At 40.7% G+C, this 15,812-nt stretch overlaps 2 protein-coding genes across 2 annotated transcripts; one reads left to right on the top strand and one right to left on the bottom strand.

Moving 5' to 3' along the window:
• The first annotated feature begins 318 nt into the window (after nt 1-318).
• slc19a2 (solute carrier family 19 member 2) lies at nt 319-8,341 on the top strand. Its single transcript, XM_046382292.1, has 6 exons — nt 319-704; nt 1,856-2,416; nt 2,535-2,781; nt 3,969-4,161; nt 5,696-5,837; nt 5,944-8,341. The coding sequence occupies exons 1-6, from the start codon at nt 582-584 to the stop codon at nt 6,097-6,099; spliced, it is 1,422 nt and encodes a 473-aa protein (XP_046238248.1). The 5' UTR covers nt 319-581; the 3' UTR covers nt 6,100-8,341.
• A 2,259-nt stretch (nt 8,342-10,600) lies between these two features.
• On the bottom strand, nt 10,601-15,760 carry arl6ip6 (ADP-ribosylation factor-like 6 interacting protein 6). The gene is made up of 4 exons (XM_046382298.1): nt 15,178-15,760; nt 13,680-13,733; nt 11,722-11,845; nt 10,601-11,559 (listed from the first exon to the last, which is right to left on the bottom strand). The coding sequence occupies exons 1-4, from the start codon at nt 15,401-15,403 to the stop codon at nt 11,466-11,468; spliced, it is 498 nt and encodes a 165-aa protein (XP_046238254.1). The 5' UTR covers nt 15,404-15,760; the 3' UTR covers nt 10,601-11,465.
• Nucleotides 15,761-15,812: the final 52 nt, after the last annotated feature.

Genomic DNA, 15,812 nt, shown 5'->3' with positions numbered 1-15,812 from the left:
TGCTGGAGAGGCAGAATTTCAATTACATTTCCATTCAGTTTATTTATATCAAACATAACAAAAATTATCTTATGACACTTTCCAATTTGAGCAGGTCTAGACCAAACTCTTTAATTAAATTGTAATACAGAGAGCCCAACATTCCCCCTTGAGCAAGCACTTAGCGACAGTGGCGAGGAAAAACTGCCTTTTAGAAGGCAGAAACCTCGGAGCAGACCCCGGCTCAAGATGGGCGGCCATCTGCCTTCAAGGGAGATTTCAGATCTTTGATTTCACCACTTCCAAGTTCCTCTTCGGTAGAGAACGACAAAAACACCCGTGCCAATCAAGAAAACCACACAAAGCGAAATTGGATGCCTCACGTGAAAATATCAGACAAACGTATTGTCTTTTACTTTATGGGAGAACCTTGTCAAGTAGCCTGCTCATGGCACGTTTCCCCTCACTCAACAGCATGTTAGACCAGCTGGTGGCGACAGTGTGCCGAAAGAGCGGACATTTAACACCAGAGAAGAAGTCGAATTACGTTAGAGCATTCATGGACTGCAAGCGATGTGTGGAGGTCGTGTTTAGAGTTCACCATGCATGAGGTCTACCCGACTCTTCTGTTATGTGTGTATGGCTTCTTTTCCAACCTCCGGCCGTCGGAGCCTTTCCTCACCGCTTATCTGATGGGACCGGACAAGAACCTGACAGAGACTCAGGTGGGTTTAGCTTTCTGAGCTAAAAGCTACTAGGCGATTAGCATCGAAGAAGAACTTTCATCACGTTTTAACTTTTGACGTAACGTTAATTAACATTTGAGCGGAATTATTATTTTGTTTCTTCTGAGCAAATCTGTTCATTTCTTCCGTAAAGGAATGATAGCCAATTATTTTTATTTGTTTACGTTTTTTTTTAAAAAAAATAAATAAATAATAAAAATTTTTTTACATAGCGTCCCAACCTTTTGTGGATCAGGATATTATACAGACAGGTGATAAAGTTGGGTTTATCCACGTGCTACAAGAACAATTTCAGTGTGCCTTGGCGTTGATTGTACATGTCTCTGAACTCGACTGGAGGGAAGGAACACTATTTTTTTTAAAAAAATAGAGCTTGTTTAACAAATTGAGCGTTCTTTCTCGTTACGCCACCACCTGCTTGCGTCAGAGCTGGAGGGCATACACGCTTTCGTCATGCTGAACAATGTTTTCCTCATCATTTGGCCTCTGTAGTGCTTTTTTTTGTCTCTGCATTTCCGTTTGCTTTATTAGAAATAAAGCCAAACAAATGCTCACTGGTTTTTACATACAACAGGTTGTGATGAGGTGCGCTTAATGTGCTTAATAATTATGTTTTGTCTGTTTTTCGTGCTTGCTCGTGTCAACAGGCCCATAGATATTTGCCTCAGACAAAATAAATCCCTCTTGGGTGGGGGGGGGGGGGGGGGGAATAGCTGAATGCTTTGGAATTTCTGGTTAATCCTAAGCATAATTCCCTTCATCAAGTTGGAGGCTTGCCTGGAAAATTCTGTCCCCAAAACCCCCAAAATTCCAATACACAAATAAAAACCGAATTATGTTCATGATAAAAGATCAAAACATACATCAGAAAATGTCACCATCAAGATCCCTGAACTTGGTGCTGTTGGCTCCAAGCAGTGTCAAAGCCATTTCATTGTGATTCTGTACGCCAATATCAAAATAATCCTTTTATTAGTCCTGCTGTGTGGAAATTTACATTGTCACAGCGGCACAAAGATAGCAAATAAAGATACAGAGAGAAACATACATGCAATAAACAACATAAATTACAAAGGGCAAACATGACAGGTTGTTATAACTGGAATTCTGAATTCATCTGTTATCTGCAGGTTGTCAATGAAATCTATCCAGTATGGACGTATTCCTACCTGGTGTTGCTGTTCCCCATCTTCCTGGCCACAGACTACCTTTGTTATAAGCCTGTATTGATCCTACAGGCCACTGGCTTAGTAGTTACCTATGTTCTGCTGCTGAAGGTCCAGGGCCTTCTGGCCATGCAACTCCTGGAGTTTTTCTTTGGGTTGGCCACAGCCTCAGAAGTGGCGTACTACTCCTACATCTACAGCGTGGTGGAGCCAGCACACTACCAGAGAGTGACTGGTTACTGCCGCAGCGTTACTCTGTTCGGATCAGCTGCTGGATCTCTGACCGGTCAACTCCTGCTCTCTGTGGCCAAAGTTCAGCTGCTCCACCTTGTCATCATCACTCTAACTTCCGCTGCCGTGGCCTTCGTCGCACCCTGGTTTCTACCCATGCCCAAGAGAAGCATGTTCTTCCACAAGAGTCCAGTAGCGGCGCAGGAGAGGCCGCCGAGCACCAGCACAGCCTTGCTGGATAAGGCTGAGGATGCAGACATCAAATTGCCTCTGAAATCCCACAACGCCTCCATGGTGAGTGACAAGCTGCTTTGTTCACGTCACATCAAAATGTGAATATTTAATATTTGACATTATTATTTAACATGCTCAGTCACTTGGCCGCTTTTGACCTTCCCCTCTCCCCATGCAGGTATCGGAGTCCTCTGAGGCCGGAAGTCATAGCAGTGGTTTTGTGGATGTGTTGCTGATGTTGTTTAAGGACCTCCTGCAGTGCTACAGATGTCGCCCTCTGCTGGCCTGGTCGATATGGTGGGCTCTAGCCACCTGCGGCTACTTTCAGGTCATCAACTACGTTCAACCACTGTGGGAGAAAGTTCGTCCATCACATGACTATGAAATCTACAATGGCTATGTAGAAACGCTGTCCACACTGCTAGGTGAGGTTTCCCGATTTATCGGATTTAAAAATGATTTGAAGGCTTTTTTTTTTTTTTAAGATGTAGACACTTTTTCAAATTTGATGATTTGCTTTCTTGGAAGGAATTAACTGTAAATTTTAGAGCATTAATGATCGCACTTTTAACTGCATCTTACAGTCAGCAGATAGAGTTTAAGTTTAGATGAAAGTCACTTTTTGCAATAAACTCCAGGGGCCTTATTTTTTAATTAGTTTTTTTTTTGGCCATTCATGCCCTCCAGGAGCCTCATTTGAAAAACTGCAGAATGTATGCATAGGTTCAAAAGAGGAAATGAGCATGTGCTAAAAACAAAAAAGATTTACAAAGCCCTGGGTTCCCGTGCCAGTGTGCAATCCTTTTATAAGTCCTAAATCCACTTGGAATTGTCTGCATATTGCTCAGCTTCATATCCTACCTCTTCACGCCCACAGTTAACCATTCATGGTCAATGCAACTCTCAACCCAACCGGTCAAGGCAGATGGCCGCCCATCTCGAGCCGGGGTCTGCTCCGAGGTTTCTGCCTTCTAAAAGGCAGTTTTTCCTCGCCACTGTCCCCAAGTGCTTGCTCAAGGGGGAATGTTGGGCTCTCTCTATTTACAATTTAATTAAAGAGTTTGGTCTAGACCTGCTCAAATTGGAAAGTGTCATGAGATAACTTTTGTTGTGAATTGGCACTATATAAATAAACTGAATTGAATTGAATTGAATGCATAGAAATAAACCTGCGGATCACTGGTTGTTTCCGTGAATGATGGCAACGACATCTTTTTAAATCGAAAGGTACTTATGGAATAATTAAGGCTCACTACACATGCAAATATACGTTACACTGCTAGGTTGAATAATAATGTGGATATATAATTAGTGTTTGATAAGAAGTGAAATTGAATGTGTGAGTGGCATCATTACACAATCTGGCTTCGGGTTCACCACTTCACGATCTGTGATGCCAGTTCCCCCCCTGGTTTCAAAATGTTTGTGCACAGAGTTTCTGTAAATGAATGCACATTTCCTCATCAAGTTTTTTTATTTTTTTCTGCATATCCCAGTTTATGCTCAGAAAGTGGAACACGCTTTATTTGTGCATACGCAACAGTCACGAATGAATCCCCCCCCTAGGCGTCTGATGTATAAATGAACAGTCGTGTGTTCTGCTGGTCCACAGGGGCTCTGGCAGCTCTGCTTGTGTCCTACCTTCCTGTGTGCTGGACACTGTGGGGGGAGCTGGCTCTGTGTGTCCTGTCCCTGCTGATGGCCGTGTGTGTGTTCGTCATGGACACGGTGAAGAATATCTGGCTGTGTTACAGCTCATACGTCCTCTTCAGAGCCACGTACATGCTGCTTATTACTGTGGCCTCGTAAGTACATTGTTTATTTCTCTCTCAGTATTCAGTCACTGCACGTAATGGGGTCTTTTTTTGGTAACATGTTAAGTAACGATGTAATATTGTTAGAACCGAAATTACCGTATTTTCCAGACTATAAGCTGCTACTTTTTTTCCCATGCCTTGAACGCTGCGGCCTAAACAACGATGCGGCTAATCTATAGATTTTTACTCGCTAACGGCCTCCAGGGGGCGATCTAAGCAGGTGGAAGAGGTGATGCGAAGAGGAAGACGCTAGCTTTAAGCGTAACTTTTTAACAGTCATATTGCACGTCGTGTACACACCCTCATCATGGAAAACACTCAAAAAAAAATGCTTATGATGCAGCTTTTAAGTTAAAAGCAATCGAACTGGCTGCGCGAGAAGGACGTAAGCTTGGCGTAAGTGAATCAATGGTGAGACGTTGGAGACGGTAGCGTGAAGAACTGACGCAATGCAAAAAGACGACAAAAGCTTTCAGAGGTAATAAAAGCAGATGGCTTAAATAATCTTTCTGTTTACCATCTTTCTGTGTAAATATGTCATGTTACAATGTGGACACCTGGGGCCTATATATGTACAAATATTGTATTTTTTTTACAATTATTTTTTATTTTTTTAAGTTTGGTGGGTTCGGCTTATATTCGGTGTGTTCTATAGTCCAGAAAATACGGTAATTTTTTTATTCAAGTGTAATTTACAGTGCTGGAAAAGTTTGTTAACATGTTCACTGGCCCTTTTTTTCAGGCACATGTTGTTTCTTTTTTTTGTTTATCAGCCGTTGAGTTTGCAAACTGTATTTTAGAGACCGAGCCAATTTACACAGGAACTGGTCTGATCCTGCTGAATCCCAGCTTCCAACAAAAAACCAAAACAAAGAGCTTAAGCAAATAAATAGCTTAAGATTACATAAAAAATTAAACCAAAGTAAGTTTGCTGGATCATTCTGTTCTTTCTAGGTCTCAGGCTTCTGTTTGTACTAGAGTTTTGGCAGTAGGTTGAGGGTGTTTGAGGGAGTTTATTTATATAGCACCTTATACAATCAAAATTGTCTCTAGATGCTTTACAGAAACCCAGAACTTGAGTCCCCGAGCAAGCAGACAGTGGCAAGGAAAAACTCCCTTTTAATAGGAAGAAACCTTGAGCAGGACCCGGCTTGCAAGGGAGAACTATCCTGCTGATAGTCGGCCGGGTGAAGGGGGGGAAAGAAGAGGTAGACAGGACAGAGAGGATGAAAAAGAGAGAGAGAGAGAGAGAGAAACATACATGCAATAAACATCATAAATTACAAGTACAAACATGACAGGTTGTTATAATTGGAATTCTGAAGACTATGTATTGTATGTATTTGTTTTTTAGCTGATATGTTGTTTAAGTTAGTTATAATAGCAGAAATTGAATGTCATTTCTAAGTTTCATCACTGCTGTGTTGTTCATTGCCAAACTCCTGAGTAAACTGAGTACACTTTAGAGCTTCTTCATGGATTTCACCGTATTCTCCATTTGTATGCCCCGCTAACCCATCAGATATCAGATTGCGGCCAGTCTCAGCATGCAGCGCTACGCCCTGGTGTTTGGGATGAACACCTTCATGGCTCTGCTGTTGCAGTCTCTGCTCACTGTGGTGGTGGTGGATACAGCTGGCCTCAGCCTTGATGTTTTCACTCAGGTGAGGAAGTACACCTGCCCTTGGTTGCATATATGCAGGCACCTGTTCTGTTAATCCAACTTCCCATAGTAGTAGATTTGACTGAAAGCTGTCTTGCTTCCCTCAGTTCTTCGTCTATGGTGGCTACTTTGCGGTCATCTGTCTGGTCTTCTTCATCGCTGGGGTTTGTAAACTGGCCACCAGGAGGCGCTCCGAGCCGGCGGTCCTGGCCAACAGTTTGGCAGTAACCGAGTCACTTAGTGCCACCAGCTCCTGCTCATAGCACATAATGACAGGCGTTCATTTCCTTCTCACGTAATAAAGCTGCAAAGGTGAATGAGCACAGGGACTCTCTACAAGGTGAGCTTCAACCTCAAAGTTTCTCTGTTGTGTTAAAGTAAAGACACGGTAGAATGTAGAGGCTAAATCAAGAAGAAGAAGAATGGCTTTATTGGCAGTAATATATATTTTTACATACACACACTGAATTTGTCTTCTGCATTTGACCCATCCTTGGTTGAACACACACATGCAACACCCGGCAAATTACATGCAGTGAAACACACACAGGAGCAGTGGGGAGCAAATTGGGGGGTTAAGTGCCTTGCTCAAAGGCACATCAGCTGGTTAATGAAGGGGGAGGAGCATTTGTCGCATTAATCACTCCATCACTATCAAATTTTTCCTGCCCGTCCGGTGGGAGGAATCGAACCAGCGACCTTCCCATCACATGCCGCTTCTCCAACCTCTAGGCCACGGCTGCCCCCAAAATGGAAATAAATCTATACTTAATGAAACATTTGAGGGTTTGTTAATCCATTTTGGTCAGAAGAACTCCAGAACAAGCTGACAGATACACCCAGACATCACTATATTGTTGTTAGACTTGCACAAAGTGTATTTTTCAAAATTTGCTGGACTGGCAGTGTACAACGTACAGCTGTCTGCTGCTACTGGTAACTTGTTTTGTGATTTTTTTTAAAACATCTGATGAGGCCGCTGAGACTAAATCACGCATAAAATGTGCAATATAACCAAAACAATGAGTGAATAGAGCTTTTAAATTTGCACGGAGCTGCAGAGTTGGGGCGATTATTCTTCACAATACGAGGAAGTCGCTTTTAAGTTGAAGTCTTTTCATTCAGTGTGAACACAAAAGATCAATGCAGCTTTAAAAGACCACACCTCGCTTGTGTAGATTTCACGCAACTTTCCGAGTGTGCAGCACTTCATTTCTGTTTCAAAGCTTATTGAAGCTGATGCCTTAGACTTGATGTAAGTCATTCTTCACTGTATAAAACAGTAGGAATGTTACCTTATTAGCACAGCTACTCCCGTGTAACATTTGACACCAGCCAAAAAGATATGTTTGTATTTTTATATTTATTGTTTCCTCCCGATTGAATAAATCGTGTGTTGCTCACTCATTGATAAGTATTACTACTGGAGTATTGATATCAGGTTAATCAGTATCTAAACACAATGTTGTTGAAGCTTGAGATGTTACATTGTTGACTTGCATCATATTTTTAGGCTGCTTACAAGATGTTCACTACTGCTAAATGGTCCGCTGGTGGATTTGTGTGCCTTAAAAGGTCGAAAAATACTCGGAGCTGCTTCTTCCTTTTAAAGAATGAAGTCCTGAACTTATTCAGGAATAGGTTTCTTTGTTTTCAGCAAATCCCAAGGAGAAGACCGTCAGTCTTTTAGGCCGTCTCACAATACTTTCTCGTCTTCCTGCCCTGTCTGTGGCTCTCAGCTCCAATCCCATTGGATCCAACTGATCTAAATCTGTCTCTGAACAGCTCACAAATACATAGGCTTCTGTGTTTTGCTAAAATATATATTTTCTAAAACAACTGGATTTTTATTTTTTAAACAAATGTTACTCAAACAGGAGGAAAAAGTGTGTTTATTGGGGACTGTTTTCAGAGGCAGATTAATCCAGATGATCCACACTTAATGCTTCAGTGAGTGTGTGTGTGTGTTTGAGATTGAGTCAAAAATAAACTCAAGTGTGTGTGTGTTCATGGCAGTGAAGAAACATGCCACCCAGTGAGACAGTGTGACTCATTAAATAGTTTTTGGACAACAAAAGGTGGTTTGGGGCAAGACTAAACCCAAAATTGTTGAATGGCAAAAATGCACTTGGGGAAATAAAGCACTATATAAATTTACAATTTTTTTTTTTATTTTTTTAAAAAGAATTCCTGTTTCTTTTCTGATGACCAAATGTTAGCCACTGCTTTGGGTGGGGGTGGGGGGTGGACTCATTTCTGACTCATTTGAGTTATGGTTATGTATTGTATGAAGCTTGGTGTTAATCTGAATTTTTGTTAAATTCTTGGCACTGTTTTTTTTTTTTTATACTTGATCTTGTGTTTATTTCTGTTTGTGCAGTTTGGCACCTGCCAAAAAAAATGTAAAGGTGTGTTTTGATAGTACTGTAATTTAAACTGTGACCCACACACACACTTTAAAAACACTCAGAACACAATAAACAGAACTATTAGGCAAAAAAAAAAGTTTGATTTGATTTCTTTGTGATTGCACAGACCCAGCAACTTTGAATTTCTTGTGTGACTTTTCTTGTTTTATAACTATACGTTTGAATAAACAGAAAGTAATTATTTTATCCAGTGCTTTTCCTTTTTCTAGACTTTTTTACTATAGTCTGTACAGTGGTGCTTTTTTTAAAAAATTTAATTTATTTTATTAATCCCAATCACTCCACCACACTCAAATTTTTCCTGCCCGTCCGGTGGGGGAATTGAACCAGCAACCTTCCAATCACAAGCCACTTCTCCAACCTCTAGGCCATTAGCGCAGAGGCTAATGGGAATGTCATTAGTTTTGCAGGTGTTTGACTATAAACCAAAGTATTGGACAAATTGAAATATTTGAAATGTGGATGACATTTTACAATCCATCCTGAGGACAAAGTGAATGTCTGAACCACATTTCATGTCATTTAATAGTTGTTTACTAAACTGTCACCCTCATGGAGAAGCCTCCAAAGTCATAAAGATTCACCCTGTGGAATCCACAAATTCCTGCACCTCGCTCAAATCTGTGAAGTAGATGTTGGAAGATTTTAGTTTGATGTGATGGTAGTCCTGGATAAAAAAGAAAGAGAATGACTAAACTCTTTAGAAATCAGTCTCTGGGCCCCAACAAACTTCTTTCAACAACTCTCATTGTCATGCCTGGAGACACAATGCTAGCATGACTGAGCACTTTCTGTTCCTGGGGAGCTGCCATGGAGGAGGCACTGAACACCTGGAATCTACTATTATTATTATTATTATTATTATTATTATTATTTGAACATGTTGGCAGGATTTAAAATCTTGTATCTGGGATGATATATGTCAGTGGTTTCTGACCTTTCTGGCTATAAAGCAAAGCATTGTATGCTTGAGACCCTTTGTCAATGCAATGATTATCTTAAGCCAGACATGATGGTTTTTGGATGTCCTTGTGATGGACCCTGAGTTTGTTTTTGGGAACCACTTACCAGATAGATATTTTGTACTGATCCCATATAGATGAAACAAAAAAAAAAGTTTACTGTAATTTCCAGACTTTAAGCCTCTACTTTTTTCACATGCTTTGAACCCTGCGGCTTAAACAATGATGTATGAATGAGGTGCACTCAATAGTCTGGAAATTACAGTAATTATCCTTTATGTCATAAATAAACAGCCTTCAACAACTTCACAGAGTCAAAATGAAACTTTTTTGGGTTTTTTTTAAGTGATTTTTAAAGATCAAATGAAATTTCAAAAATTAAAAAAAAAAAAAAAAATTAAATTTCATTCTGTTTTCATTTAATTTTCATTCTGAACCATTCTATTCCAGTCTACCAAGTGCTAACAAACTAAAAGAAGAGCGAGTCCAGTCTGTACACAGCCACAGTCCTGACAATAGATCTAATCTCCTTCTTTTCTTTTCTTTTCACTGGAGAATTAGTTCACCGGATCACGAAATGTGGTAATCGTCACTTGAGGAAGGTGGCATCATAAGCTCATCATAAGTCGTCTGGTGAGTTTACAGGCTAACTATGGGAGAACACTGCCATCTAGTGGCCAAAACAGTCAACTTCCCCTGTAGAGTCTCAGATCTCTTTGTAAACTGATGGGTTATATTGTTGTCAGTATGGTTTATTAATTATGTCTTAAAATTGTATTTCAGTAAGGTGCAGAAATAAAAATGTATTCTTTTCATAATAACCTGATGGTTTTTAATTAGTAACAGGTACGTGCTAATATACCTATTGTATTACTTAGATGTTTTCAAAAATAACCCCAGCTATTAAACTTTAAGTTTTCTTACTTTTAATAGCAACAGTGCTGTCAAAAGTATTCATCATGACTAAATAATTTCGTGCTGCCATAAAATATCTTCCAAGTTGTTTTGAAAAGTGGCATTTAAATAAAGAATACTTGCATGCATGTATAGAAATAACAGACGGAGACAATCAAAACAATGCTGGTGGTGGTTTTTCTAAGCAAAAGTGTTAAATTATTTTCTGTTAATATCACAAATCTACATTTTTTTTTCTTTTTTTCATTTATCTGGTAAGGCCGTGCTTGTAAATTTTTCGATGATCAGAAGTGGTTCTTAAGTAACAAAAAGTTAGAGAATCCCTGGTGATTATATGTAAAACCAAAATCAAAACAGAATGCAATCATTTACAAATGTAACTAGTGATAATGTTAACTGATGGCATCAACTTTGTGTCTTGTGGCCCTATAAACACATAATAAAGAAGTTCAATTGCAGACTTTTTGCAAAACATTTAATAGCGGTAAATCAGATATATTTACACCGTTTAAGGCTGGTCACACTGGTGCACCAGTGACGCCTGGTATAAATGGGCTAATGAGGCTAAGTCCTCCCTACGTTATGGGATAAAGATGAGAAAGTTATTGTTTAAATAACACACAAAAGACTGTTATACGTTTAAGGTTTAGTTTTAGTGAAACCTAAAGTGGTAACGGCACCAAATAGTTAAAAGAATAACACAGGATATCTATAAATGGGCTAATTTTATGCAGCGCGAGCGCATCAAATCTGCTCTGACTTATTTTCCAGGTGGAAATGATTGACGGGTATCATGTCCCGCCCTCCTCACTTACTGACCATTTGGGCTGACTTCATGTAGCCCACAGGCCGAGCGGTTCTGACCAATCAGCAGCCAGCTGGCGCCGGTTAAATGATTGACAGGTGTCGTTTCACGCCCCGCGATTTACTTGTCATTTGGGCTGATTTCATTTAGCCAAACACCGCTGGAAGAAGAAGAAGAAGAAGAAGCAGAAGAAGAAGAAGAAGAAACGAAAAATGGCGGGCGCTAACATGAATTAGGTGGATCATCTTCTTAATAATCCGTTTTCTTCAATGTCCTATGAAGAAAAAAATTGTCAAAACGGTGCGTGTGCGCAAGTATATAAATATATGTATATAAATATAATATAAATATATATATATATAGAGAGAGAGAGAGAGAATGAGAATGTTACTTTAACTTGCAATTCTATGGCTATAATTGTTAGCCCAACCAATCAATTTCAGCACCAGCCGCCACAGCTGTGCACCTCTGAATTTCTACTGAGTGTGTGTGTGTGTGTGTGTGTGTGTGTGTGTGTGTCAGATAAGGCTCCAGATGACGGCGAGCAAGCCCATGATGCCATTAAGAACAGCAACATCATAGCCCACATGGAAACCGTGACCAGACGCATCTCTAAAAAGAAAACACAAAACACAGATTCCCTCTTTTTGAACAAGTTGACTTTATCATCTGCTGGCTGAGATCAAATGTTGTGCTGGACGAGAGTTTTTTTTTTCTCATATTTGCTAAAAGGCAGATGCTAGCGTGATACACGGGTGCAGTGTAGTGTATTACCTGAAGTGGGCCGGTGTTGGGGACACCATGCCAGGCTGGTGTGAGTCCAGGTGAGTGAGAGTCCATGAGAAGACATAGCAGATACATCCTACTAATACTGATAGCACCAGGATAGTCCAGAAACCTGCACATGTACACAAACACACACCTTATGGAATTAAAAAAAAATCTGACATATTAGAGACAATTTATCCAGTAATTGAGACTGAATACTTTGCAGGTGAATTATTTAGAGTCCAACCTGTCAATGAGGATATATATATATATATATATATACACTATCATTCAAAAGTTTGGGGTCACCCAGACAATTTTGTGTTTTCCATGAAAAGTCACATTTATTTACCACCATTTGTTGTAAAATGAACAGAAAATATGGTCAAGACATTGACAAGGTCAGAAATAATGATTTGTGTTTGAAATAATAATTTGTTCCCTTCAAACTTTGCTTTCGTCAAAGAATCCTTCCATTTGCAGCAATTACAGCATTGCAGACCTTTGGCATTCTAGCTGTTAATTTGTTGAGGTAATCTGGAGAAATTTCACCCCACGCTTCTAGAAGCCCCTCCCACAAGTCGGATTGGCTGGATGGGCACTTCTTGCGTACCATACGGTCAAGCTGCTCCCACAATAGCTCAATGGGGTTTAGATCTGGTGACTGCGCTGGCCCCTCCATTACAGATAGAATACCAGCTTCTCTTTAAATAGTTCTTGCACAACATTGAAGTGTGCTTTGGCTCATTGTCCTGCTGTAGGATAAAATTGGCTCCAATCAAGCGCTGTCCACAGGGTATGGCACGGCGTTGCAAAATGGAGTGATAGCCTTCCTTATTCAAAATCCCTTTTACCCTGAACAAATCTCCCACCTTACCAGCACCAAAGCAACCGCAGACCATCACGTTACCCCCCACCATGCTTAACAGATGGCGTCAGGGACTCTTCCAGCATCCTTTCAGTTTTTCTGCATCTCACAAATGTTCTTCTGTGTGATCCAAACACCTCAAACTTCGATTCGCCCGTCCGTAACACTTTTTTCCAATCTTCCACTGTCCAATGCCTGTGTTTTTTTTTTTTTGCCCATATTAATCTTTTTCTTTTATTGGCCAGTTTCAGATATGGCTTTTTCTTTGCCACTCTGCCCTGAAGACCAGCATCCCGGAGTCGCCTCTTCACTGTAGATGTAGACACTGGCGTTTTGCGGGGTACTATTTAATGAAGCTGCCAGTTGAGGACCTGTGAGGCGTCTATTTCTCAAACTAGAGACTCTAATATACTTATGTTCTTGCTCAGTTGTGCAGCAGGGCCTCCCACTTCTCTTTCTACTCTGGTTAGAGCCTGTTTGTGTTCTTCTCTGAAGAGAGTAGTACACACCGTTGTAAGAAATCTTCAGTTTCTTGGCAGTTTCTCGCATGGAATAGCCTTCATTTCTAAGAACAAGAACAGACTGTCGAGTTTCACATGAAAGTTCTCTTTTTCTGGCAATTTTGAGCCTTTAATCGACCCCACAAATATGATGCTCCAGATACTCAACCTGCTCAAAGGAAGGTCGGTTTTATAGCTTATCTAATTAGCTAAACTGTTTTCAGGTGTGCTAACATTTTGCTCACCTGATTGCACAAGGGTTTTCTAATCATCCATTAGCCTTCTGATGCAATGAGCAAACACACTGTACCATTAGAACACTGGAGTGATAGTTGCTGAAAATGGGCCCCTATACACTTATGTAGATATTGCACCAAAAACCATACATTTGCAGGTAGAATAGTCATTTACCACATTAGCAATGTATAGAGTGTATTTGTGATTAGTGTAAAGTTATCTTCACTGAAAAAAAAGTGATTTTCTTTAAAAAAAAGGAAATTTCTAAGTGACCCCAAACTTTTGAACGGTATAAAAAAAAAGGTCCTGATGGAGCAGTGAATATTGGACAAAGAAACAGAAGAGACACTGATACTCACCCAGCATCCTTTCTTCAGTCCCATCCTGTCCTCTCACTCTCTCTGCCTGCAGCTCTGAAACAAGCAACAAGCAATCAGCATCATTACTGACATGTAATGGTAGCATTACATATCAAGAAGAATTGCTTTATTGGCAGTATATATATATTTATACATACACACACTGAATTTGTCTTCTGCATTTAACCCATCCTTGGTGGAACACACATGCAACACCTGGCAAATTACATGCAGTGAACCCAGGGAGCAAATTGGGTGTTAAGTTGGGGGGGTTAGGTGCCTTGCTCAAGGGCACATCAGCTAATGGAGTGGGCAGGGGACATTTTTTCACATTAATCAAATATTGGGGGGAATCGAACCAGCGACCTCCCGATCACCAGCCGCTTCTTCAACCTCTAGGCCACGGCTGCCCCCAGGATCGCCATTTGTTAAACCATTAGTGAAGGTGGATTTCACTACAGTTCGTGATCTGTTTCTGACAGGAGCAGTGTGTTCTAGGAATTGCAAATTGGGTGTTAAGTTGGGGGGTTAGATGCCTTGCTCAAGGGCACATCAGCCAGCCAATGGAGTGGGCTGGGGGCATTTTTCACATTAATCACTCAAATTTTTCCTGCTCATCCGATTGGGGGAATTGAACCAGCGACCTCCCGATCACCAGCCGCTTCTTCAACCCCCAGGGTCGCCATTTGTTAAACCATTAGTGAGGGTGGATTTCACTACAGTTCGTGATCTGTTTCTGACAGGAGCAGTGTGTTCTAGGAATTGTGTTGTTTGGTTATTTACCAACTGTTTAAGAAGGCCTGTAGTTTGACTGTGCTATATGATCCCAGCGACAGTCTGTCCCTGAGTCACATCAGGCGTAAAAAAAAAATCACATTTATTTATTGGACATTTATTCCACTATGCACCTTACCTTATTTGTTTTTTGCACAATTAACCTGCACTTTATTATTTTATTTTATTTTATACACACAGTCAATCTGGTCGACCTGCTTTCTCTGCACTCTGTTGTACTTTATGTAGCATATGTTAGTTTATTTAGTATGTTTAGTCTATTTTTCCTACTAACAGTTAGGCATTGTTTGGTTGTTTGTTTGCTTACTTTTTGACTAACCTACACTGCTGTAATGGCCTACTGAATGCTTGAATTTTCCCTATCTATCTATCTATCTATCTATCTATCTATCTATCTATCTAGTAGTCAAAAATGTGGTAAAACAGAATGTTACTGACTAACTTTTGGCTCAAGGGACTTAGGATAGTGATCCTATGAAATGATATTTAGGCTAGGCCTGATCGTAGGGCCTAATGAAATATTAACAGTAATGTAAACGTCTTGACAAGGATCCAACCAATGTGCTTGTGATCGGAAGGTTGCGGGTTCGATTCCCCCACCGGGCGAGCAGGAAAACAATGAGTGTGATGGAGTGATGTGTCCTTGAGCAAGGCACTTAACCCCCAATTTGCACTTAATGTAGCCCACTGCTCTTCTTCTTACCTTTGAGTACTGGGTAGAGGAGGGCGCAGAAACAACCAACAGTGGCCACAGCAACGGCAGAGCCCAGTATTGACAGCACGACAGCGGACCACAGTTTGGGGTCTTTCCGGTGGGTGAACGGCCGTCCCGCACTGCCAACGTCTCCCTCCCCTGACACGACTGGCGACCCGAGTCTTAAGGAATGAGATTCCGTACGTTCCAGCTTTTCTGTCGCAGTCCTCTGCATTCTGATGCGTATGAAGTTTACAATTTAATGTGTTTACAAATTTTAAAATCTGATAAGACCGTATGTAAGCTGCGTGTGAACAAACTGACCGTACCAGGAACTACTACTACTACTGTTTCTCTTTTTGCCTTGCTCCAACCGCACTTCCGCACACAAGATTGTCCCTCGGGCTCTTCCGTCAGCGTACTTTAATTAAAGCTGATTTATGCTTATTTAACCAGGATAGTCCACTCTTCAAGTTGAGTTTTACCTTTTTAAGTTACACACACTACACATCGGAAAGAAAAATGCACTCTCAAACAACGAAATGAGAAGTTGTAGCAGGTTCGCCAGCTTCACTCAGTGCACCCTACAGTTATAATTCCTATATATTACCACGAGATGGCGCACACAACTTAGCAGCGCTTTT

Source organism: Scatophagus argus, chromosome 24 (genome assembly GCF_020382885.2).
Source record: "Scatophagus argus isolate fScaArg1 chromosome 24, fScaArg1.pri, whole genome shotgun sequence".
NCBI classification, from domain to species: Eukaryota; Metazoa; Chordata; class Actinopteri; family Scatophagidae; genus Scatophagus; species Scatophagus argus.
This window is presented reverse-complemented; position numbering and strand designations above follow the sequence as displayed.